The sequence below is a fragment of the Chelonoidis abingdonii genome, chromosome 1 (genome assembly GCF_003597395.2).
Source record: "Chelonoidis abingdonii isolate Lonesome George chromosome 1, CheloAbing_2.0, whole genome shotgun sequence".
NCBI classification, from domain to species: Eukaryota; Metazoa; Chordata; order Testudines; family Testudinidae; genus Chelonoidis; species Chelonoidis abingdonii.
This window is the reverse complement of record NC_133769.1, coordinates 118,619,237-118,646,223: the sequence shown is the minus strand read 5'-3', so window position 1 is coordinate 118,646,223 and position 26,987 is coordinate 118,619,237. Positions and strand designations below refer to the sequence as shown.

At 44.1% G+C, this 26,987-nt stretch overlaps 1 protein-coding gene across 16 annotated transcripts in view; it reads right to left on the bottom strand.

The window, feature by feature from the left end:
* CACNA1C (calcium voltage-gated channel subunit alpha1 C) overlaps window positions 1–26,987 on the bottom strand; it is a 766,858-nt gene that overhangs the window by 41,066 nt on the left and 698,805 nt on the right. For 10 of the 16 annotated variants that reach the window (XM_075069531.1, XM_032796362.2, XM_075069488.1 and 7 more), the window contains 2 exons: window positions 6,560–6,592; window positions 3,910–4,038 (listed from right to left, as the gene is read on the bottom strand). In XM_075069531.1, coding sequence (XP_074925632.1) covers window positions 3,910–4,038; window positions 6,560–6,592 — 162 coding nt within the window. The remainder of the gene's footprint in view (window positions 1–3,909; window positions 4,039–6,559; window positions 6,593–26,987) is intronic. The other 6 variants (XM_032796370.2, XM_075069498.1, XM_075069502.1 and 3 more) reach the window with 1 other exon arrangement.

Here is a 26,987-nt window from a genome sequence, read left to right as displayed (position 1 = left end):
TTTCATTTGTAAATTTTAAGTTTACCCCTATGTTTCATTAGGGCCCAATCCTGCAGTCCTTATTTAGAGCTGATTTCCACAAGTGTTTTGACACAGTAAGGACTGTTGGATTTGGCCACAAGTAAACTAGAATCTTAAAACAGGATTTAAACCTTAGATCTTTTGCATTTACTGTTAAACAATCCATCTAAAACATCAAAATGGAACAGAAGGAAGGGAAATCTTTGGTGTTCTACTAATCTAATGGGCAAATTAATCCCTGTGGTACTTCCAGGCTGCATTGGAGGTAAAGCAAACTGGAATTTGGGTCTGTAAATTTGGAGAGAGTCCTTATGGGTCAAATCAAGGTTATGGACTTGGGGGTAGCTGAGACCCCAAAAGTGGTCCAGGGGCAACGTCCAGTTAGCGACCCAACAGGCCAAGCTCCTAAAAGCTCTTATATCTTTAGAAGAGATAGTAGAAGGCTTCCTTCTCTACCCTCCTCTCTTAATCATAGACTCATAGACTCATAGGTCAGAAGGGACCAATATGATCATCTAGTCTGACCTCTTGCACAAAGCAGGCCACAGAACCCTACCCATTCACTTCTATAACAAACCCCTAACCTATGACCGAGTTATTGAAGTCTTCAAATTGTGGTTTGAAGACCTCAAGCTGCAGAGAATCCACCAGCAAGTGACCCTTCTAATTCTCTCCTTATGTTTTCCTACTTACTCCATTCCCCTCTGTTTTTTCCTCTCTCCCTTATCCTCCAAGATTCCCTCACTTCCCTCTGGTTCCACTCTCTGGGGTTTACTTCCCCTTCAGCTATGCCTCTCCTTGATTTCACTGCTCTTTCCTCTTGGTTCTCACTCCCTTACCTTGCTCTCAACATCCATACTTCTTTCTTCTACCCAAATTATCCATTCTGGTCTGTGTTGATGCCTCACAATGTGGAACCTTTGCTGACTGGTTTCCCACAACATAAGACCACTTCTCTGATCAACATGCAGCTCCACCGGTACAGCACTAATCACAGCAATGGTGGGCGGGTGGAGGGGATCTGAACTCCCACAACATGGGACAGCTGATGAATATCAGGCTGTCCTGGATGAGTCAGGACATTTCTTGGGCATATTCTGAGACACAGAAAAATGCACAATCCCAGAGAAAAAAATCACCGAAATTCAGATTTGACAGTGGAACTGGCTGAACAGAGAGCTCTTAGCAATGGCTATTTTTAGTCTTCGCACTCTGCCTTCTCGATTGACTTCCTCCCATCACCCTTCAGCTGTGCTTCAGAGTGACTCTGCAGCCAAGAAGGCCTCAGAGAGGCACTCCTTTTCCCACCAGGGTATGTCTACATTGTAGCTGGAGGTGTGACTGCAGCTTGGGTAAGCTTTGCTATGTTAGTTTTAATCTAGCTATCACAGCTAAAAATAGGTGAAGATGTGGAGGCCTTGGGTTCTGCATGGGCCGTTTCAGACTGCCTGGGACCCCAGATACAGACGCATGTTGCTAGCCCATGCTGAAGCCTGTGCTGCTGCAATGTCACTGCTATTTTTAGCTGTGCTGACTAGATTAAAGGTAGTGGGGTCTGGTTACCCAAGCTGCAAACACATCTCCCTCATTCTCATCCCTTCTGGCCTGGGGAGGGAAGAGCTGATCTCAGAACTGAAAGGAACTGTTGCTAAGACAGAGGGGCAACCAGAATTTGAAAATTTCATTCTGTTTCCTGAGTTAGTGATGACTGGGCTGTGTCAGTGAATCTCCTTCCTATCCACCTTGCCAACAAAGTTCCCATTGGAGCTGCTCACACAGTGAACCAAAGTTAGCAGTGATGGAAGTGGTGGGGTAGGTTACAGGTATGAGTTGGTCAGAAAAATGGGTGAAAGCCTTCTAAGTGGTAGTGTGACTTGTACCAATTTGGCATTCAGTGAGTGGACAAAATGAGTCATTTACACCAGCTTGGTGGTGCCCCGCCCCCATTCCAACCCGTTTCCCAAAGTCCCTGCTCCAACTCTGCCCCCTCCCTGCCCCATTGGACTCTTTCCCCAATCCCCGCCTGGGCCTCGCCTCTTCCCTAAGTGTGCTGTGTTCCTGCTCCTCCCCCCTCCGTCCTAGCCACGCGAAACAGCTGTTTCATGGTGCAAGTGGTGGAGGAGTGGGGGAAAGGGGGCATGCGGCGCGCTCGGGGGAGGAGGCGGAGGTGGAGCAGAGGCGGAGATGAGCTGGGCGGGGGTGTGTGGAACTTCTCCTCGTGGGTGCTCCAGCCCCGGAGCACCTACGGAGTTGGCACCTATGGGTGTGCGGGTATAGGGAAATCTGCTTTCTCTTTCAGCTTCTGGTGAATTGCTTGGCTTGTGTGTTACACTCATTTGCACACTCGCCAAATCACACATTGGTACATGCTACTTTTTTACCTATTTAGACCACATTGTCTGACCACCTTACACTGATATTTAATTTAGACCACCATTTACATCACTCCTATATTTGGCCCAGACACTTCCTCAGAAGCTAGACCTGTTAGTATCAGATTGTGCTGGCCCAATAAGTCTATGTCAAACATCTGTGAAATGCAGAAATATGCTGGGCTTCATTAGTAACTGGAACTTGGCTAACCTCAGCAACTGTTTGAAACCATTATTTCAAATGAGTGGATGTCTCCTTATTTGCTTCTGTCAGAGATGATCATTCTTATGCTTCATGGTCCCCCTCTCCTCACCCACTTTGTTTACTCTCATACCTTAGATTGCAGATCTGACTCAGTTAGGAGTGTCCGCTTCACTTCTTGCTGTGGTGCAATAGGTTAATAACCATACCACTTTGCCTTTATGTCTCACCTCACTCTGAATTATCTCAAAGTGCTTTACAAACCCTAGACCACTTTACCTCCCATTGAAATACAGCTAGCTCTGGGGTGAAAAGGCAACGGCTGTTTAACAAGTTACAGCTACATTACACTCAGAGGTGAAAGTAAATTAAAAGGACTTACCGGTACGCAGGGTGGCAGGTGGCTCCTGGGCAAGGTCGAGGGGCACTCTGGGCCCCCAGAAGGGGCGAGGCTGGGGCCAGACTCCCCCAGCCAGCCCTTCAGCAGTGCCTCGCCTGCACTGCCCAGGGCTCTAGCAGCAATTTAAAGGGTCTCTCAATTTGCTGGGCCCCAGGGCAGTTTCCCCTTTTGCCCCCCCGCCATCAGCAGCCCTAGCGGTCACAGCAGCACTTTAATATTGGCTGTGTACTGGCCCATACCAGAGGCCATTTTCTTACTGGTACGCTGTACTGGCCCATACCAGTTTACTTTCACCTCTGATTACACCACACTTTGGGGCAGAAAGGGCAAATTACCCTTGTGGAGAGAGGGAGCACAAAGGCTATGAGATTAATGAGATTTCAGTGTGCACAGAGCCTTACGCTGGCCCTCTGCACATGAGTGAATTTCACCTAAAACATGGATACAGAATATCTCTGAAACCGCAGACAGAATTTTAAGGGAGCTGTGGGCAGAATGTAATTACCTGAGTCAGAATTAGGCCAATGTATGGCAGTCAATATCCCTTCTCTTTTACAAAATGCTAGGGATCTTAATGATTATAAAGCAATCAGGGCCATGGTTTCATGACTGAATTGCCTTTCACTTTGGTTTGAAGCAGAGACCAGCATGTCCCATGAGATGCCAAGTGTGTATAGGACCCAAGGAGTTACCTAGGCCATCTAGGTAGAACTCACCACTGCGCAGAAGGCCAACATGAGGCCGTTGCACCACTGAAGTCCCACTTAAACGATGTGCTGGCCTGCATAGGAGAAAATTTTGCCTTTTGTGCTTAAGGCCCATCCTGCCAGCATGAAAATCTCTCTTTGAAAGGCAAAAAAGAGCATAAATACCTCTTTCCAGGCATGTCTGCTTAGTGATAAGTGAAGGAATACCTGGAAGGACTTGATGAAAGTCCAAAGCAACGTCCGGATGCCCTCCCCACGGCTCAGGAGCTTCACAAGACGCATCACGCGGAAGAGTCGGAAAAAGGTGATTGAGATGCGCGAGTTTTCCTCTGCATTCTGGAACCCATTGGCACAGAGGCAGTAGTTATAACAGCAGATGAGGAACAAAGATCCTGGGTTACAGACAACACTACGTAGGAAGAGCTCACTGCACTGTTTTCTTTCGTTGTTAAAGCTCTCTGGTATTGCACTAGGCCCAGCAGCTCAGATGGATTGATGCTGGTCTAACCTGCCTTCTATCCCAAGGCTGTGGTGCTATCCTAAAGGTTCTCTGGATTTCAGCATTCCCTAGTGGAGCTTTGCAAGCTCTCATAAACCCCTTCCTTTGGGTTCCTTAGTGAGGGTCCCTGAACTCATGATCAAGGTCTTAAAGGTAGTGGAATAGTTTTCCTGACAATATCTTCCTCAAAGAGTCCTCAGTTCCCCTCTGTAATTACAGTGGTCAAGAAGTCACAATTAGACAGTGGGGGAAAAATACAGTTTTCTTTTAAGAGTTGTCTCTGAAGCTACTACATAATGTGCCTCATCCAGCTGCCCTGGTTAATCTGGCACTAAGTATCCACTTAGCCTCCTCTTCCAGGGGAACTCTGGCAGGTCCCAAGTCTGCTTTGAAGCTTGGAGGTCCCACATAGCATGTGCTGCCACTGAGCCAAGTTCTTAACAGTGCTTGAGTCTCAGGATCAGCCTTCCCATCTCCGCAGTGGCATGGCTGTGTTTTTTGTTCTCTGCACTGCGCATTCACAGTCCTGAGCTCTGGGCCCTTTGTCTTTCTCATGACCCCTCTGTATTTCCCACAGCCTATGCACTGCCCTGTATTTTTTTAAAATTTTGGCTTGACAGCTAGTGCTCAGGCCGGGAGTATTTTTAAATAGTCTCTCTGCTGGCCTCTGCTTTTCTCACTGCTCAGCCTTGTCCCTAAGCATTTCCCCCAGGGCCTGCAACCAGCTTTGACATTCTTCATGCTTCACATATGCTCGGGCAACAGCTTCCCGAACAAAAAGGGGTCAGTTGCCTTGCCTTAGCTTGTGTAATGAACCCTGCTGCCTAGCTCAAGGTGAGACAATCACTCTGCTTGAGGGAATTGTGCAGAACAAAGTTACAGAGTTCCCAGTTCATTTTGCCCCCAACTCCCCTGAAAATATTGTGCTAAATATATGTAGACAATAGTTTCTATTGGAAATGCTGTGGGAACATAACCCTGTGCTATATAGGGAGAGAATCTTAACATCCTCCTACTCACTCTGCCAGAGAAGTACACAGATACCACCTCCCTTTCCTGCTGCAAAGTCAAGAGCTTGATGCCAAGCACCAAACTAGCGAGAGAGTAACCTTCAGGACTCAGAAACAGTGCAGATCACTCCTTCGTAACTAGTCACCACTGTATAAACCAGGAGAGAACAGAGCTTTTGGATTTCCTATTATAGCTCAAAATAAGCAGCATCTGCTTGCATTTCCATTCCTCATGAAATCCAAGCTGTCGAAACTACTTGGATCTATATTTCTGAGATTAGTAGAAAAAATTCTAGTTTTAAGGTGCAGTGACCAGAGGCCCTGTGCATGTGTCTATTCCTTTATCCAGTCAGTTGTTTGTAGTCTTTGCTTCCAGAAGGGTTTCAACCACTTCACAGCTGACCCTCCGCTCCAGCATGTGAGTTGCAATGGTATGTGGCTACTTACACTTCAAGCTAGAATCTCAGAGAAACATTGTGCTGTGTCTACCACTCTCATCCCATGTAAGCCCTCTGGACAAATTTCCTCTAATAAACTGAATTCAAAGGAGAGTTAAGGCCAATTATTTAAAATTTTACTTGTGTGTGGGTAGGGCCTAATTGTACCTATTATGGCAGTGCATAAATTAGGGAATTTTTGCTTACATCTTCCACGTTTGTTATGTTTACTTGGGGAGCTGGACAGTGTAAGACCAGGTGACAACTGCTTGGCCAGTCTGAATAGATTCCTCCTTGCTTGCTATATTCTCATTTTCCAGCAGCTCTCTGATGTGCTTATCTCTGACAAAGCAAGGAAGTTCTACATGGCTGCACACAGAGAATGGGTTTAATACGCCTCTGATGGTATGAGGTTTTTAAATGTAGCTCTCAAAGGCTGTGTAGTTAGTTTTTGATCATTATTGCTTATCCTCTTCTTATACAACAGGTAAATTTAAACTTCACTACTACATCATCTCAGCTCATCAGAGATTCAGAGCCCCAGACCTTTATAGTAAATTTGGATTTGAAATCACATTGCAAATCAATCCAATGTCAAAATGATATAGAAAGTTAGCTGCTAACAAGAAATCTTAACAGTTCTTGTTCTCTCTTGGCAATTCATTAGAAGGTTGGACAACAAATAACTTGACCAAAGGAAAACTCAGGATGCATGAGAAATACACACATGTAGCATATTTGCAGCTCATGTGAACACCAGACTTACACAAATACACAACACAGCAGGTTCATGCAGAGATAACTAGGCTGGGCTTGGAGGAAAAAACCCATGATCAGGGGAAGAGAATAAAGGAGTGTGAGAGGACGACTATCACAGAAGCTGTGAAGGTGGTCTGTATTTTTGGTCTTACCATAGAGGAAGAGCATTGGGTATGTTCAGCTGGCTTTAAAGAAAGGGAGACAGAAATAAGCTGTAATAAGTCTCCAGTAAGAGGCCCAGGCTAAAAAAGGAGCAACAAAATGGCAGAAGAGGGCAAAATGGGTGGAAAAGAATGCAGAAGTAGACTGGGCTGATTCCCTAAGGATGCAGTGGACCAAATTCAGCAAACGTGGATGCAACTCTCAATGAGAGCTGCACCCGCTGACAATAGATCTGAATTTGGCCCAGTGTTTTCTGGATTTCTAGACATCTTCACCCCCTCTAGGGAGTAGAGGACAGAATGCTGCTAATACATTTCTGATGTCCCAACTCTAGCTAGAACTCAGAAGGGACAACATCTCCCAGTACTGCAGCTAACTGAGCTCCCCATCTCAACTCAAGGCCACTTCTGCATAGGAAGCAGCTATCTTCTAATATATCAGTCTGATCTGCAAACCCATTTAATCCACAATAGCTCAAATATATGACATATTCTATTTATATGTCCCCATGTCCTAGCATACAGTTCTCAGTAATTACATTGTGGTTAATAAAACAATAGGCTGAGATAATGTAATCACTCACTTGGCAACCCTACAATAGCCATTGCCAGCTGTAGAAAGTGGGATGGTAAAGCTGTCAATTAGCCCTCTCCATGATCTATCCTCACCCACCCCCACAGGCAAAGAAACTCCAGGGAAGTGATGGATGAGCCAATGGAGTCTGGTAGCAGCTGAGTTCCAGCTACCCCTAGAGAAACCTAACCACTCCGAACACTGTGCATGACTTGCTTTCTTTATTAGCCTTTGAGGCAATTTCTAGTGTGGAGATTAGTTCTGAAAACCAATGTCGGTAGCTAGTGCTCCAGGCTGTACTGCAGAGTACAAGAGAATCCAAAAATGAATGAAAACTTTATGTAGGCTCCCTCAGATAAACATCAGCTTAATCTGTAGGGACTAGCCGACATCACACGCCTATTGATGGAAATGTCTCTGAAGCTATTCTCTGTAGCTACACCAGTGAGGGTGAAACTGATGCACTGCTTCTTCCCTTGCAGGTGAACTCAGCCAACAGGGACCCCAGCAAGATGCTCTTGTGCTTTCTGCCAATGGGAACACACTGAGGACATTGAACTAACCAAATTAGCTTTATATTTTGTTTTTATGTAAATTGAGGCTGTATTTTTAGATGCCCTAAACATCCAGTGATGCGTGTGAATAAGGACAATAAAAAATGAAAGCTGCCTCTAGCTCCGTGGTGCTCTTTTAGGTTAACTCATTGCTTTGGCGCTCTAGGGTCTCTTTGCTTTTACCTTCCTCTTTCAGATGTTTGCTCTTGTGTTTTCTTTTCAAGTATTAAACACGGAAAATTTGGCTGGAAATTTCCCCATACAGACAAATTTCGTACAGGCCAGATAAAGGTTTTGTTTTAATGCTGCTCCGCTAATTTTTCCTTTCTGACAATGGATATTTTTTTTCTTTTGGTCTGTCTTACAAACATTATTTTGAATTTGAGTTTTTGCTCACAGGAGAGGGCCCAGTCCTACCAGATGCTGAGCTCCTGCTAGGAGGTGCTGAGCCCCGCCGGTTCCATTGAAGTCAACAGGAATCCAGGGCATTCAATACTTCTCAGGAGGCTCTGAGAATCTTTCAGGATTACCAATATGACCAGGCTGATGACATCAGAAATAGAGTTTTCCTGTGACTGGCTGTCTCAAGAAGCCTTGTAAGTGCTGTAAAGTTACTGTTCCTTACTTGTAGTTCTGATATCATCAGTATTTGACCAGAATGTGAGGATAATAGTAATGTAACAGTGACAACAATTCTATATGAAAAGATATTTAAGAAGCTATGAATGCACCAAAATAGTTAGCTTGTGGCCCCTAATAAGGAGCAATCAGTAACCTGTTCGGTAACTATGAATCAGAGACTGTCTACTTGGTATGGCTGAATAAGCAAAGTTATTTTGGGTAATCCCTCTCCCACTCCTTGAGCAGCTGACCTGAATTTTAAGAAAGAATCAAATATAATTTAAATGTTGATACTTCCCACAAAAGGGGCTTATAACTCAATGGAAATATTTGTTAAGGTCCCATCTAGTAGTCTCCAGTTAATAAAGTCTTGCTTTCTTGAAATTGTGGACACACGGTACTGTGTGTGGGGTTCGTGGAAGGGGTGGTATGACATGAGGGGATGGTGAACTGAACGTTCTAAAAGTTTGGTCTTCCATGTTGCTTGCTGAAAATATTCCATGATACTTTGAAAATGTTGTGAGAACTTCCATGTCCCACCATTGTTTCCACCATTGCTGATGGATTGGTATGCAAGGACCTTGCCTGTTGTGTCAGTCCCTTACAAATCCATGAGTAGCTGTTTTATCATAAGCATCCCTAACTATGTGTGGAATGTGACCCTTTTGGGGGTGACTTTTTATTCCTGGCTGGTGCAATGTGTCAGTAAAACTGCAAAACAGCAAAACTCTTTGTACTGTCACCATGAGGGACAGCCTCTAACCAAGCAGCATGGAGCACACTCACTCCAACCTTCACTGCTGCAAGCTTGCCGCCATCTTGCTGTATAGATTTCAGTCCAACAGCAGTTTCTGGAGCAGGAATCTCACAAGCTGAAATCACAGACACTGCCAAACCACTTTACTAATTCAACTGGGGCAAGGCCCTGTGGACTGGAGTAGAGACATCTGAGGACATGCGGCTAGTGCATAAGAGTGAACATGGCTAACTATGTCACAGAGATAGCTATTTGTAGTTTCTCTGCCAGCCTTATGCATTGTGAAGCACCACTGGTTTTGGAGTTGGATTAGGAAAGGCTCGGGGCATCTAGTACCCTAACTACTTGTCCTAGAAGAGTGGAGGAACACTGAAGTCACACAGGCTCACAGGGATTTAAGCAGTGCTGGTAGATACTTGGATATGAAGCTAAAATATCAGTGTATAAATTCCATATAAATGGACAATAAGGTTTCCTTAAAATAAACAGAGGCTCATTTATAAGAAGCCGAGGAATTATGTACAAAAGCAGATTCTTAAAGAAGAGTTTTGGGCAAGTGTACCAATTTAGCAATAAGACCTTGGCTTTATCATCTGTTATTGCTGCCTCCTGTTCATCTGCACATGCTTTAACCTGCTTTGGCTACCCCAAACCAGTCTTGTCATTTCAAGACTGGGATTTGAGGCAAGGCAAACTTCGCTGCACATAATTGAATGACAGATGGGCAGCAGTGGCATTTTGGGGCCCACGCCAGAGGCTGTGCCCTGAGCCAAATTGTAGAGAGAAAGAACCTGGAGTACCAGTCACAGAAACCTGCACAGCCAGTCCTGGGACAGTTAAAAGTGGTTGGGAACCTCTGTGTAAAGTATTTATTAACTGATTGATTAGACACTATAAGTTGCACTTGCAACTATAAAGGAAGGAGACACCCAGGGCAGGCCTCTTCTTGCATAAAGACATTCATGGAGTCAAACATAATGTAAGTTGTAAATGACTGGCCTGTATGATGATGTTGTTTTTTACATTACTGCATTTATAAGAGGTAGATAGACTGGGAGCAGGAGGGGAGAAGAAACAGAGGGCTCCTGTAGTGTTAGAGGCTGGAAAAGGACTCAGTAGAATGAAGGCTGAGGGAGAGCTGGAGCACACCTGGAAATGAATGGTTACTTACCTTACAGTAACCGTGGTTCTTCAAGATGATATTGTCTGTGGATCCCATTGTACGTGTGCATTACCCCATGTGTGGGAGAGATGAATCTTTTGACTAGCAGGGTCTGTCAAGGCCACCAATGTGCCCTGGTGTCTTCGTGCCCTGCCCCAAGGCGTATGGCAGGGCTGTCACAACTGGACCTCAATTCCCTTGCTAATACAGAATCTCAGATAAGGAGGACTCTGAAAAAATGGAGATGGAAGGCAGGTTGTGGAATCCATGCAGACGGCAACATCTTAAAGAACCATAGTTGCTATAAGGTAAGTAACTGTTCTCTTCTTTGAGTATGTGTCTGTGGGGATCACACTCTAGGTGACTGATAAGCAATGACCCACCTGGAAAGTAGGACTGATGAACTCTGACTGTCACTAACTGAACAACAATTTTAACTCTTGGATGAAATGCATCCTAGAATACTCAAGGAGTTAATAGAGGAGGTATCTGAGCCTCTAGCTATTATCTTTGGAAAGTCATGGGAGATGGGAGAGATTCCAGAAGACTGGAAAAGGGCAAATATAGTGCCATCATAAAGAGAATAAAACAAACCCAGGAAACTACAGACCAGTTAGTTTACCTTCTGTGCAGGGCAGATATAATGTGAGCACAGTAATTAAAGAATCATCTTTCAAACATTGAAGGTGGTAAGATGATAGGGAATAGCAGCAGGATTTGGTAAAGAACAAATCGTGTCAAACCAATTGATCGCTTTCTTTGATAGGATAACGAGTCTGTTGGATAAGGAGAAGCGGTGGATGCGGTTACTAGACTTTAGTAAGGCATTGATACAGTCATGCATGATCCTTCTCGATAAACTAGGGAAATAGAATTAGATGGGGCTACTATAAGTGGGTGCATAACTGGCTGGATAACCATACTCAGAGAGTAGTTATTAATGGCTCCGATCTGGCTGAAAGGTATACAAGTGGGGTTCCGCAGGGTCTGTTTGGGACCGGCGCTTCAATATCTTCATCAACGACTTAGATGTTGGCATAGAAAGTACTTATTAAGTTGCGGACAATACCAAACTGGGAGGATTGCAACTGCTTTAGAGGACAGGGTCAAAATTCAAGATGATCTGGACAAATTGGAGAAATGGTCTGAGGTAACCGGATGAAGTTCAACAAAGAAAATGCAAAGTGCTTCACTTAGGAAGAAACAACAGTTCACAATACAGACTGGGAAGATACTGTCTAGGAAGAAGTATGGCAGAAAGAGATCTAGGGTCATAGTGGACCAAAGCTAAATATAAGTCAACAGTGTGATACTGTTGCAAAAAAAGCAAACGTGATTCTGGATGCATTAACAGTGGTGTGTGAACAAGCACGAAAGTCATTCTTGTTTTCGCTTCTCGCGCTGGTTAGGCCCAACTGGAGTATGTGTCCAGTTCTGGGCATCACATTTCAAGAAAGATGTGGAGAAATTGAGAGGGTCCAGAGAAGAGCAACAAGAATGATTAAAGGTCTTGAGAACATGACTCTGAAGGAAGGCTGAAAGAATTGGTTATTTAGTTTGGAAAAGAGAAGACTGAGAGGGGACTGAAGCAGTTTTCAGGTATTAAAGGGTGTCATTAGGAGGAGGGAGAAAACTTGTTCACTTACTCTAATGAGTAGAACAAGAAGCAATGGGTTTAAACTGCAGCAAGGAAGATTCCTAACCTGTCAGGGTAGTTAAACACTGGAATAAATTGCCTAGGAGGTTATGGAATCTCCATCTCTGGAGATATTTAAGAGTAGGTTAGATAAATGTCTATCAGGGATGGTCTAGACTGTATTTGGTCCTGCCATGAGGGCAGGGGACTGGACTCGATGACCTCTCGAGGTCCCTTCCAGTCCTAGAGTCTAGGAATCTATGAATCTTTCCTATTGATCTTGAAGCCAGCTCAAGGGCTCTGTGTTTAACAAAAGTAAGACTATTAATCCATAGCTGCCTTGCAAATTTTGGATTCAGGGATGTTCCTGATGCAAGCAGAGAATGTGGCTGGTGCTCTACTGGAGTGAGTGTTAACTTTTGGAGGGAGAGGCATATCAATCATACGATAGCAACTTGATATACACTGCATAATCCATTTGGAAATTCTCTGAGAAGAGATAGATTGATTCTTGGAAGCACCAGGGAAGACATTAAAAGGATTGGGAGCAGGGCTGGCTCTACAGTTTTCGCCACCCCAAGCAGCGGCCGAATTGCCGCCGTACAACAGGGGCGGTCCCTGTGCCCTTAAGGAGGCAGGTGCGTTTCCCCGGCAGCAGCAATTTGGCAGCAGCTTCTATGTTTAGCTGAAGCCGCCGCGGACAGCTGAACATAGAAGCTGCTGGCAAATTGCCTCCACCGCGGAAACGTGCCTGGCACCCTAAAGGCGCACGGACTGCCCTCGCTGTCTGCAGCAGCAATTCGGTGTGCTGCTTTGGGGCGAAAACACAGGGACTGCTGCCCCTTGCAGAATGCCGCCCCAAGCACCAGCTCGGAATGCTGGTGCCTGGAGCTGGCCCTGATTGGGAGACAGTCTGTTCTGTCAAGATAGTATCACAAGGCTCTTGAAACAAGGTGTAGCATTTCTTATCTCCTGTCTGATTTAACACATCACTCTTGGGATCTAGGGAATCAAAGGAAATGTACTACACATTGATCCCACAATATAAGGAAGGTGTCATGTAATGAACCCGGTCTTATGTCTCTCCTGGAACAAAAGGTTGGATGTTTCATGTGATCTTTTGTAGCAAAGAAGCCTGTAATGGGATTTCCCCAGAGATGAAATACTGGTTTGATGATGGAGCTCTTCAGAGACCACTTGTGATTGGTGATGGATTGGCTGCTCAAGAAACCTGCTAGGTTGTTGCTGACTCCTAGAAGAGCAACTGCAGTTATTGGTTATCCTGTATTGTTGGAACCATGTCCATTAACATGATAGCCTCCTAACATAGGGGTGATGATAGGGCACTTCCCTGCTTTACAGTACAGTGTAGATGTGTCATCAGTGAAATTTGCACTATGGAATTCTGTGGAACAGGCTGAAATGCTACACAAGATCATCTGATCACTCAGAATTCTATGACATTAACATAAAGAGTCAGATCCTTTTGAGACCAAGTCCTTTGTATCCAGAGGTGCTCCAGGTGTGTTCCCCAACAGGTCCTGATACATAAGTGATATATATCTTTGTTGGCAGAGATTTGGAGAAGGGAAGCCTCTTCTGAACATTTTTTTGGCCTAACCACCAGTTCAGTGCTGACAGGATGTGTGCAGGGACCACAATTCAGATGCTCATTTGATGTCATGGAGGGTGGGTGATACACCAACATTAACCAGCCTTGTAATGGATGCACATGAAGTCTGGGTAGTGGTATCATGTATACAAACTGTCATGTGGCCTAGGAGTTTGAGGCAGTTTCTTACTGTAGTTGTTGGATTTGATTTGATACTGGTGATTATCATTTGAAGGGAAAGAAATCTGTTACTGGGAAGATATGCTTTTGCTTATTTGGATTTGATTAGGGCTCCTACAAATTCTGTCCTCTGTGCTGGAATGAGACACCATTTATCCTAACTCACCATGAGGCCCAGTTACCTGAATAGTTCACAGCTTTGGCAACTTCTTGATGAGATCTTTCTTTGATAATCCAATTGTCTACATATTGATATATGCGAAAACCTCATCTGCTCAGTTGTACTGCCACTACTGCTAGGAATTTTGTGAAGGCTTCTGGTACCGTGGAGATAGCAAATGGAAGCATTTTGTACTGATAATGACTGGGCCTATTGTGAATTGCAGATACATCCTATGGGGCTGTGTGGCTGGCAATAGGGAAGTATGAGTCTTCTAGGTTGAGAGCCTCAAACTGGTTTTGAGTCTGAAGGGAAGGAATGATGGAGGCAAGTATTACCATCCTGAATGTGGAACAGTGAATACATTTGTTCAGTCTTCTCAGGTGTAGGATAGAATGAAAGCCTCTTTTTTCTTCAGGGTAAGGAAATACTGGGGACAAAAGTCACTTCCCCTGTACTCCAGAGGCATTCCTCTGTGACTCCTAGACAAAACAGAGAAGCTGTTTCTTCTTTCAGGTGATTTTCATGACAATGGTACCCGAAGAGGGACAGGGAAGGGGATGGATGGGGTTAGGGGCTAAAAGTGGATGAGGTAGTCATGACTGATAACTTCCAGCACACATCTGTTTGTTGTTATCATAAATAATGATGCTTAATGGAAGAAACCAAGTCAGCATTCGAAAGAAAGGTTTAGGGATGGTTACCAGTGGTCTGAGTGTGGCTCTTGACCCTTTTATCAAACCTGCTGCCTGGAAACTGAGGTAGAGTGACTAACAGTTGAGGAAGATGATGGTCTCCTCTAAGAAAACCTTGGCTTCCTCCTGGGTAGGTATTCAGAAGAGCTGTGTTGGGGGTAGGTAGGTGTCTTCTGACACAATTGCTCCTGGTACCTAAAGAGCTTATAGTTTGGGGCTAAGGTATAGCTGCCTAAGGAACAGAACATGGCCATGGAATCCTTGAGAGACTGCAGTACATTGTCTGCATGAGTGCAAAACAATTCTTTGCTTTCAAAGAGAAAATTCTCAGTTGTGTGTTTCACTTTTTTTTACAAATGCCGGAGGCTTGCAGCCAGGGCACTTTGTGTATGGTCACAGAAGTGGCCATGGCTCTAGCTGCTGTATCAGAGTTGGATGTATGTCAAACTGTTCACACCCCTTTTGGGGAACCTGGGATCTTTTTTCTGCTGTCTTAGCCATAAGTGGTAGTACAGCTGGTGTCTGCCACAGGGTCTTGGCTAGATCTAAGATGCCCTGTCATTGACAGGTACCAGGGGATCACGAGTGCAAAATATGAGAAAGTTTGGGAGCTTTTTCTTCAATGAAAGATGTTTTGATGTCAAGAGTTTCAGTAATGCAGGCAAGTAGCTCCTAAAATGCTTTAAAGTAATCAGGAGCCAGTATTGGAGCTAAAGAGATGGCTTTGTCTGGGGAGGATGATGATGAGTCTCTGGTGGATGAAGGGTGTTGTTCTGGGGGGTTCCAGTGCCTTTTCCTCCTTTGCCAGTTGCTCTTGTTCTCCTGTCTCTGTAGATGAGGGTCTAGCCATAGATGCAGAGGGAGAAGGAGATGTAGGCTTCCCAGAATGATAGAAGGGAGACCAGCTCCTGGATGCCCTGGAAAGGAGTTCCTAGTTTGCCTGATATGGCCAGGGTGGTGCACTGTATTAGTAAGGCTGGTTCAGATGGTGTTGACCTGGCCATTGCCATGTTGTAGGTGGATTTGTTGGAGCTCTAAACTGAGATTCCTAGTTTGTAGAGAGAGACTATCTCATGCCTGAGGGGAGGCATCTTCCTAGTGGATGGAGAAGAAAAGGCATGTTTCAGTGATGGAGATGAAGAACAGACATCATCCAAAGGCAGTGCACCAACCTCTGAGGTGACTTCAGTACCAAGATGCCAGAAATATGCAACTGTGCCAAGTGTAGAGACACTGGTGCTGGGAACGTGGTAACCTCCTCAGACAGATAACAATAGGTACCAGCAGGGATTCTGCTGACAGTACCAATGTTGATGTTGTTACTGGTGTCGAAGCCGGTGCTGCTTTCTGACAGTTACAGGTATCTTGTGCTTCTTTGATGCTGAGCTGGTGACTGAAGGTTTGGGTTCCACCTTATAGGAAGAAAGGGACTGGTGTTGGGAGCCATGCATATCCCAGTGTTCAGGTCTCCCTTGCCTCACTGAGGTGGTGGGACTGGTCTTTGGTGCCAGGGTAGTAGTCTGAGCTTAGATGATCTTCCACACTGGATCCTTGCCTGACGATGCTGAGGGTCTTTTGCTGGTACTGACCTTGGGAGTTGTGTGTTGGCTGGCAGGGACCCTGACAAAGATAAAGACTTGGAAAGATCAGATCCATCTTGGAAGTCAATCCTCCCTCTTTGGGGGTTTACATTCCCCCCCAGATGCTTTGAGGAGGTAAAACTTCAAATGGGTGTCCCCAGACTTTCTTGTTCTTGTTAAGACAACTGATGAATGGAGCAGTGATATGACACATGGTTCTCATAGAGAGAAAGACAGTGGCTGTGGCCATCAGTGTGCAGCCATCTTAGGACAGACACAGTTGGAGGTCTGAGGGCTTTGAATCCATTATTTTGGCACAGGTAAAGGTGTCAAAGGAGAATTTTTTGTTGCTTGCTATGACTGGATAATAAAATAAAATAACATAACAAAGGGGCATGAGGACATTCATTGCATAGGCATGGCTTCACAGACACTGTGATTCAAAAGACTTCAGATGCACATACCCCATATGCATGAGATCAGAGTGGGAGCCACATGGATGTATATTCAAAGAAGAATCAGAGGTTAACAGAATATTTATAAAAGACATTGGAGCCAAATTATCAATTCTCCAATTACTCTAATACAGCTACTAGATTTTCCATCACATTTCTAGTCTGAACAGACTAAAGGGACATCACTGTCAGGTGACACGAACAGCACAAGTCCTCCAGAGGCAATTGGATGCCCAGAAGTCCAGAACATAAAATTATTTTGAGCTCTGGCAGTAATTACTCAGTCGTTACCATAGGGGTTATCATACAACCTGAGTAATCTGTTTGTCATTGGTCTGGGGGTTTTTAATCACAAGACCTCTGGAGGTAATCCATTTGCCACTGATGTTTGTAAATGTATCAACACTCCAGGCAGAAATCAGTCTGCCATTCCTCTAAGAGATGAACTGAGGGAGTGCTATGGGATTATGGAGGAAATAATTCTGAACACATACAATGAAACCTACAATCCTACAGTGAAACCAATGGATTCACTGGCTATTACAAAAAGACAGTCATGCAGGCATTTAAGACTCCCTACTCTCCACTAAGAATCCAGTACCTTTGATTATTATTAGAAACATTTTGAGTGCAGTAGTTTTGATCATGTCCATAAAACACAGATAATTTGCTTAGTTTGGGTTTAGTGAGTGCTTGAGATGGGCACACCTGTTTCATACAGGTGGTGAATCAAAGGGCCTGATCCTGTCTTCATGGAAGTAAATGGCAAAATTCCCACCAACTTCAATGTGAACAGCACTGTGCCTAAGTGGTTCCAGTGGGATTTATCTCAGGCTAAACTCTTGATTGCTGTACAGAGGAGACTAATATGATGTCATCTCTTAATGCAGAGACTCAGTTTCATCTGGTGCAATATGGAGCTTCACGCACCTATTGGGACAGGGGTTTTGAAGCCTGAGATGATGTTTGTCGTAACAGTTATGTTATTCCCTGCTAATGTGGGTCACTGAACCATTATAGTAAGTGTCAGCTCATATAAACTTAACATCCATGTTTCATGTATCCAACATCAGATCTGCAAATGTCATATTTATTTGCCTATCCACATATACAACTTAGTCCTTTTTTCAATATGGTTCATGATGTTTAAAAGAAATATATATACCAAGTGAGGCTTAAAATAGTCAATTCTATGTTCATTTCCTATGAATTCTAGGATTTTTAAATTCAGGGAGCGGCACTACTAATTAGCTTCCTTTGTATATGCAAATCATGTCAATTTTAATAACTTATTAATTTATTTAATATCTGACATATATATCCATGAAATTTCCAGAGATAGTAATCTTATGGTTCCAGGTGATTAAAGGTAAATACAAAGAAAGACACTTGATTTAATTTGGCTATGCAAATGACCCCAGATTGAGTTATTGGACAGTTAAATGAAAGGTTCACTTTTCATACAGCTGTGAGCTATTTTTTTACAAACCTGAGTTTCAGAGGAAAAGTACAACAACTGGGAAAACATGTACATGCAAATTATTCTTAATTTACAGGATGTGTTAATAATGCTTCTAATTAAATCTGGGTAAATGATGAGTTCAAGCTTTACGATAATCAAGCCCCAGAGTTCCTGAGAAATAAGATATAGAGCACAGCTAGCATTAAATAGTGTCAGAGATGTGGTATTCATCTCCACAATGTAATAGCTGCTAGTTCTGGTCCTGACTAAGTAAAGCAGGTGCAAGTTCACCTGTGATTATAGTCTTTGATTTCTGTGGAATGGGTATATGAAGAAAGTCCCATCCAGATAAGCAGGAACTGAAGAAAGACTGAGGCAGGCACACAGACATTGAAAGCTCAGCTGAAGTGGAGCGTGGTTATAGCATTTTTAGGATAGGCTATCTGAATGGTGTGGAGTGTAATGAGGATTATAGAGGGTCATTCCCTAATACATGAACCTCATATTTAATGTCATTTTTAATATGACTGCAATCAAATGTCAGCCCTTACAAAGTGACTAGTATTTAGGTGCTAGTCCAGAGATGGAGAGTTTATTGTTTCAAGGAGGCCTGGCAATTTGGGACTTATGACTAGAGTTAATACTGACCTGTGCCCCAATGCCAGAAACCAGGAGTCCCAGCATGGGCTCCATGTAGGATTTGTCTCTTCACTGTTAGTTCTTGATTCCGCTGTTGGGCAGGGATCCTGAAAGAGGAAGTCCAGGCTCAGGAGCATATCATTAGAGACAAAGAAGAAATGATCCATGAGTCAGAGCGGGGTTGACTGGGATGGTGGTCAGGCAGGTGGAGAGAAGGAAGGAATTAGTCAAAAGAAGGCACCAGGTTCAGACTGGGACACTTGGTAAGGGATCAGGGTTATTGTGAGGAGGCAGAGATGGGAGGCAGCTGAGGTGCCAAGATGCCTCATCCATTATTAATGTCACCTCCATTTTAAGAGGAAGAAAGTGAGATGCAGATAGCTGAGCAGGGACACAAAGTGAGCCAGAGACAGAATCTGGGTCAGAACTCCAAGATCCACGCTCCCAGTTTTCATCTCAACTTACTAGGCCACATTCTTTGTCTGCTGCACTCCATGTCCCCAGGATCCGAGACCCCCCCCACTGGATTTCAGAGCCCAGGCTCCAGCCCAAGTGGGAATGTCTACACTGCTAAGTTTTGTCCCATAATGAAACTCTCGCAAGCCTGAGTCAGTTCACCTAGGCTCTGAGACTCGCTGCTGCAGGATTTTTTTAAATTGCAGTTTAGACGTATCCAAGCCTGCCACTATGACTTCTAAGTGCAGAACACAGCTATAGGGCCAGCAATACAATCTAAAGGGTGATCACCTCTCTCCACCTCTTCAGGATTGAAGATTTTCATCCTTTCTTCATCTCTCCTTTCTCTTCCCTCTTTCTCAATTTTCTTCTTAAGTTTCCTCATCCCTATGAGATAGGAGGGAATGATGCTTTGTGGGAAAAGTGGAGTTGGCATTTTGACCTGAGTGCAGTCTGGCTGTGGCTAAGTCAGATCCCTTCAGCAGTGAGTTACACAGCCAGGGATCTGTCAGTCATCAGGAAAGTCCTACCTCCATCGGTTTAATTTATTAGTTATGTTGGGCATATCTGTAGCATCTCTGTGAAACCACAGCTGTCTTGGTGAGCAATAGATGAGGAGATGGTCTCTGAGATAGTCAGGTGTGAACCAGTTAAGGTTCTTCTATATTAAAATGGTGTCATGGGGTTCACTCACCAGAGCAGCACCCCCTGCTGCTAATATGGGGGATTAGCTCACTCAACCGGCATGCCCTCTCTTGTTGGTGCCTCACCCGCTGTCGTCACCACCTGCAGACCTGCGTCAGTCCAAGTACTGCAGCGTCCTCTTCATGACTCGGTGTGGGGTTGTATCTCCTTCAGTAGTCCAGTCACTTCCCCAGTGGTGAGTGGAGGGACCTGGGCCTGCCCACTATGCCGGGTCCCAGCCCAGGGACCCTGTGTATTGCGGCCTTCTGCTGCGCCTCAAATTCCTCTCATTGCTGTATGTCTCCCTGGGCCCCTTCCCCATGGCCCTGGCACCTTCTTTGCCCTTCCTCAAGACATGCAACTACCCAGTCCCAGCAGCCAGCTAGGAATTCCTCTTGCTTCCCGGTCCCTGCCGGTGGTTGCTCTGTCCAAGGTGCTGCAGGTCTCTCAGGCTGCTACAGACACAGTCTTTACTCCTTGAGCTCCCAGCAGAAACTGACCCTGCTCTGCCCTGTGCCTCTTTTCATATGGGCCTCCTGGGCCCTGAGTAGCTGCTCTGTTTAGTCTGTCTCTAGTTGGCTGCTCCTTGCACAGCCTCCCTAGGCTGCTTTTAACCCCATCCTTGCCAGTGTAGGGTGAATACCCCATCACAAATTGACCCTGAATTTGGTCCAGAAGTGAAAAGGGAGCCAACTGTTGTTACTTATGAGAAGGGTTGCTGTGTGCTGTACAAGTTGTAGCCCTCAAGAGGTGTTCACTTTCAACCCCACGTAGAATGACTAGCAGTCGTCTACCCTGGAAGTGACAAAATATGGATCGGGATGGCAAGGTCTTCCTCTGAGCGGAAAGGGCACTGTCTCCTGGGCAGTCACAGGCAGAAGAATACTGCCTCTCCTGCACTCCCTGTGTCCAGCAGTAGTGAAGAACTGAGCTTCACCTCCAGGCTCAGTACTCCCTTGACGACAGATGATCAGATTGAAGGTGGTGTCAGAGTCCCAGCAAGCAAGCTCCTTGACGCATGTCCTTCCTGTCATCATCACTTCTGTCCTCCCTGGGTTGAGAGTTTGGGCCATTTGCTCTTCATCCACCTGGTAATGGCTTACAGTTGTTGGGACATCTAGTGAGGCCTGGGGATGCATAGGCTGAGAAGGAGACTGCAGCTGGGTGCCATCCATGTATGTGTGACACTGGAGTCTACGGTGTCTATGGATCTCTCTGAGCAGGCTCACATATATATATGTTAAAAAGGAGGGCTGAGAATATCAGACTCTGCAGGCCTCCATCCGTGAGGAATACCAATAGCCCTTTATGACGTTCTGGGATTTGCCTGAGAGGAATGAGAAGATCCAGTACAGTGCTCGCAGCTACATACACGCAACTCCTATTGAACTGATGGGAAATGAGGCCAGAAACAGACCCATGATCTGCAGTTTAGCTATTTATGTAGCTCACAGATAGTGCAATGACTTCCCTGGGAGCTAATGTGTTTAGTATTAGTCTATATCACAAGCAGATTTTTCCAGATAGCCAGATATGCACTGGGCCAGCCCAAAGATCCTGCAGTGATGTTAGGATGATGCCTGTAGCCAGCCCAGAGACAGGGTGAAGATACCTGGTGAGCAGTCAAACTTTGAAGAAGATGCTAGAAGACTTTGTTCATTTGGTTGAGGCCAGGAAAAAACTTTTATCTGAATGCAACTGGAATGTACAGCCCAACAGACTGAACACAAGCAAATTAGCAGTCCCTGATGGGGAGAGTTATTCTAGCATATCAAGTCTCTGCCCAAGAGAGCCTGTCCAGACACATCAGTAGCCCAAGGAGAGAGTTTGTTAAGGATAGTTTTCATTTGAAATCTGGAGCAATTAGTATTTAATTCACAGTCTGTGTCTTTTCATTGCCTTTTTAATTAGGAAGCTGTTTAATGTAGAGGCTGACGTTTCTTTAAAAGGAAATGCTTATGGAGGTAGATTGGGCTGGTGAATATTAATATAGGATACGATAAAGTCTATGAGCCATATTTGGATTGAAAATGTTAATCAGAGGCATTATTTGAGTGTGTTATGGAGACCAAGGTCTGATGTTGTAAAGTAATGAGCAACATAGTTTTGTTCCAAGGATATTGCCCTGAGAATAACTGGTGACTGCTTTGGTGAGGTCAGTAATGTAGAGGAATGGGATGTGTGAAACATAATGCTCATTGTTAACATACATGAGTTTGTAGGTGAAAGTGGGCCCAGAGCAGACAATGAGCTTGGAGTCAAAATCCCTAATTTTAGGACGCTGAATTCAGCATCTCCCAATATATTTTTTTATCCTCTCCTATTAGCAGATGTTTCTTGGGAGTGGAGGTATCTTGGCCATTGTGTCAGTTCTGTTTAGGAAGTGATGTCATGTGTTACATGCAGCAAATTCTCTCCCACTCACTTGAACAAGCCAATGTGAAGGGCTAGCAGTCTGCATACACAATTGGTACATCTCAGTTTAAAAGTGGGTGGATGAGGTGCAGATTGACATGGGTCAGGGGCATATAACATGCTGTTCCCTGCCCTAGTCAAGTTTACATCTGGTTAAAGTCAGACCTGCATTTCCAGCTGTAAATCTGCAGAGCATCAGAACCAGTCCAAACCCTCAGCTAGGTCAGCTGGACTCAGGTGTGACTGTGCTCCATTTATCAGACTTTTAAGAAGATATGTGAGGCAGAAGCTGCTCTCAGCAGTCTGTGTTCTTCTCAGTCAAACCCCATGAGAAGCAGCCCACCCAGGTCTACTGCGGGAAGACAAGGTGTCGTGACTTTGACAGCCCACATCCTACCCGCCTGTGGGAAGGAGCCACACAAGTGTATCCTGCTGGTCCATTGAATTTATTTAATGGGAACATCAGGAGTCACATATAACAGGCAGAGGGGATCCACTGTCTGTCCATCTAGGTTTTTAGAACGGTGCCCATCACCATGATATCCTAATGTCTAATACATAGACCTGATGAAGAAGAAATGCACAAAAGAGAAGAGAGAATTAATCTTTCCCATCTGCTGGTAGTCAGGGGTTCAGGCAAAGGGAGAGGGAGAGAGACGGCTAACGCCTGAAATTTTAGGGAAGGAGGACTGACCATTGGTGTGGCATAAAAACTGTCCTCAGTTTGCAGGGACTATGCTCTCTATTGCCACAAGGGTCTCAGAAAGGTTTAGAGGTTTTTGTTTGAAGGAAGCAATAGAGGAGATGAGGAGTGGGGTAGGAGATAATGAAGATAAATGCCTTCCTGTGTCTCTTCCCCTCTTCTGTCAGCCTAGCTCCTGTTGCATTCACCACAACTAGCATTTCTGGTGCTGCAGGCTGGGATATAATGTGTGTTTTTATTCCTCTTGTACACATTAAGCAGGCCCTGACTATGCACAGCGGGTAATGGAATAGTGTACTGAACATGTATGATGTGTGTATGAGATCTTGGGCTGGCAGACAGTTAAAGATTACAAGCAACTAACTTGATCTTGATGGAAAGTTAAACTTTTTTTTTGCAGCACTATTGAACATGGGGGCAGCCCTTTATGTACGTTTGAAAACTGCATTGTGAATGTGGAAACAGGGACATATGGCAAAATTCCTTGAAACTTACAAGGCGGTTAAGTCCTGAAAGGAGTGAAGGTGGCTGTTAGGAAATCCCCACGGTGCCTCAGGGGGTTGTCCCACAGGACACAGCAATCGGGACTTGAACATTTGCTTTCAAGCTCAACATCTTCCAATAGGACATGAGACTTTTTGGTTCTTGGTGAGTTATTATTTAATAAAGAAGTAACCAGGGAACTCAGTTAGAATCAGGGACCCATTGTGCTCGAATCTCTACAAACTCATACAAAGGTACAGTCTGTATGTGTAGTCATGGAAACGTAAAGAGGTTGTAGCTGGGCAAAAGAAAATTGTTTCATTGGCCACCAATGTGAAGGGTAACTAGTGGAAAATGTAACCTCAGATGGTTTTTAATGCTATTTTGGGTTGTTCTTTTGATTGTTTTAACTAGTAAGTGCTCTGTGTAAATAAATATTTAAATTATATTAAAAAAAGTATCAGTCTATTATTATTAAAAGCACCACAATATCATACTGCCATCTCAAAAGTTAGATGATAACAAAACCAGAAGAAAATTCAAACACTTACAAAGAAAACCTAATGTATCTTTTTAAATATGCTTTTTATGCTATATGTATGTCTCACTACTGAACAGATTCAGTGTCAAAGTTTGCATCGCTTACTCAATCAAAGTTTGCACTAATATTATTATTAATATAGCCCCAAAAATGGAGTATGCAGTTTACAGGCAAGAATGAACACAAGGTCTTTGCCCTGAAGATCTTCCAAACTAATGAAAATTTTGACTGAATAAGGAGTGCAGAAATTGGCCATCAGTCAATCCAGTACCAGCTGAAGTCATTGTGAATGTTTCCATGAATTTCAATGGGAGTTTAATAAGGCTCCAAGGGACCTGGAATGATTGTGTATTGTTGGGTCACAAAATTTGTCCTGTGGCAACATGCTTTTGTGGAAATGTGGTGCTCTGGAGAATGCTCTGGAGGGAAGGATACAAATTTGTAATGTATTGACCTGTCAATCTGCCACTGTCCCACCATTTGAATGAGTGTCCTAAATGTTTTCATTTAGAACAGTGATACTCAGGCCTCAGTGGTTCAGAAGCAAAATTAGTGACCAATATTACTCAAAAGAGTCAAAGTAGTGTGAATTAATTGTTTCATTTACTCTCTCTCTCATTCTCACAGCAAAATGACTGACCAAGTATTATTATTTTATCAACTACAGTTGGTTAATAACATTGTAAAAGCATTGTGACTGGTTAATAATTTAGATTGGTTAATAATTAAATCACACAGTGTTTTTATATCATGCTGCAAAGAGCTGCAGGAGATACATTAAAGAGCCACTTGCGGCTTGCAAGTCTCAGTCTGAGTATCACTGATTTAGAAGGATGCCAGATAAGAAAACCTGTGTGTTGGGTCCCTGAATCTATAGATGACTTTATAACACCATACTTCTTCCCTATCACTTTCCTGCTGTTAACGTCATACGGTTGTTATATGGAAAATTTGTCACAGGTACTGTATTGTCTGTTTCTCAGATTATAATTGATTTAACATGCCCAGAACTAGTGGTCAATGTATTTTTACCCTGCTTTTAAATCTCTCCTGCAATAAAACATGTCCTGGATCTGGAGCAATGACTGAGTCCAAAAGTGCAGTTTTGTGGAAATCACATATTTCAGCATTTTCCATAAAATTGGTGAACACATGTTTTTTTGATGCATTTACCCCTGCACCCAGGCATCACATGGTTTTCTGTTGTTGTGGTGAATTGCTATTAGCATTCGATGTTGGCAATGGCTCAAGTGCCTAGGTAGATGTGGGGGGCAGAGGGGGAGGACAGCAGGAGTCATTGGTATTCACTGCCTCCATTTCTGCAAAAAAAAAATGTTCTTTTCTGACAGCCCACATTCCATAAAGACTGTAAGTGTGAGCACTCCTCTGGAATGGGCAAGTTGTATGATGCAGTCTGGAAATGTGAATACAAATATTTGTTAAGACAAAAACAAAAAAAGGCCCCATCAACATTACAAAAACAACCCTATTCACACATGCATATGGTCACACAATCTTAGAACTTTCTTCTAGTTTTTGTGGGCAGAAAAATGTGTTTAAAACTCATGTTTTAACAGTGGTAGATGGCTAAGTTAAAACAATGTTATAACATAGTTTTGGTTTTCTTCTGCTGTCCACAAAGAGAAGACTGCACCATGCTATCCCATTGTTTGCCACAGCCATGTTTCAACATGGGTATTTTTGTAAGGAAGGTGGGGCCACTGTGGTGTGTAAACTTTTTACTATTACAGAAATAAAAATCACCATGAATGATTTTTAAAAATTCTAAACCAACCAATCCTCTCGTCATTGGTTTTATCAGCAGCTTTACAAAAATAAAACGTGTTCTGTATACGCATGTATATACACACACATATACATATGTATCAAACTATGTACAACTTTTAGGATGGCAACAAGAAGGGTGTCGACACAGGATGTCAAAAGAAGCTGCTGTGCTTCAACAGCCCTTTGCTATGTATTTTGGAAGACTCTGCTCCCCAAATGGTATTTGGAAGGTTGAGTGATATTTAAATACCACCTGTCCTTGAGACACTTTGAGCAAGTGCTCAGAATTATGAAGATTTGTTTCCAGTGTCACTGGATGGCCAAAATCTGAGAGCAAAGGGCTTCGAAGCTGAGAGAACCAGCCAGGCACAGCTACAGAAAGAGAGAGACAGATGGACAGATGCAGCGACAGAGATGGATGCAAGTCCCAACTGAAGTGCAGGCTAGATGTGTGCCGTCCTTCCACCAATCCTTGCTCCCATTGCAGGGGTGCGGCTTAGACAGAATTTAGTCAGATAGGGCCCAATGCTGCAATTCTTACTCAGATAAAGTGCCCCATGGGAGTTTTGCCTGAGTAAGGACTGCAGGATTTGAGCCACTGGTTCTCTGCCTTCAGACTCTTGATTGGGGGTGAAAATAATCTTGTGAGGTTTGGTCTGGCTGGAGATAAAGTGGAGGGGAGCAAGAGGGAAAGCAAGGGGCAGGGTAAATAGAGAGGGTGCAGGAGAGAAGGTAAGAGGGAGACTTGAGTATGTGCTGTTTCATAAATATTCCAGAGAATAGGAGTAGAAGTTCATGACAATCATATGAAATCTATTGGAGTCAAAAGCAGGATTATTCTAAAGGGAGGCTCTTTTACTCATAACCAAGGGACTAAAGAAGAAATCACTACACTGGTCTCCAGATAACCCTAGAATCTGAAAGCTTGGGTGTCTCTGTCCGTACTGTATCTGATCTCATAAATTCTTTAAAGCCAGAAATCAACAAAGCCATATCCCTCTGGTGAACCCCTACAGACTCCTCTATAACACCACCTACTTTTCAGACCCATATCAAGATCTAAATAAATTCAGCCTTCCTGAATATCAGGCAGAGAAACAAAGTGTTTGTGTGACTAGAGGAGGACTGGTGGTGGTGTGTGTTGGATCTGGCTGAAGTTTGCCTGTGGAAGGCATGTAGTTGGCTGGCTTTCTCTATACTTCCTCATGGAATGTCATTTTCCAGAGCTCTTTGGTCCAAGGGCCACCAGCTCTATCACCGCG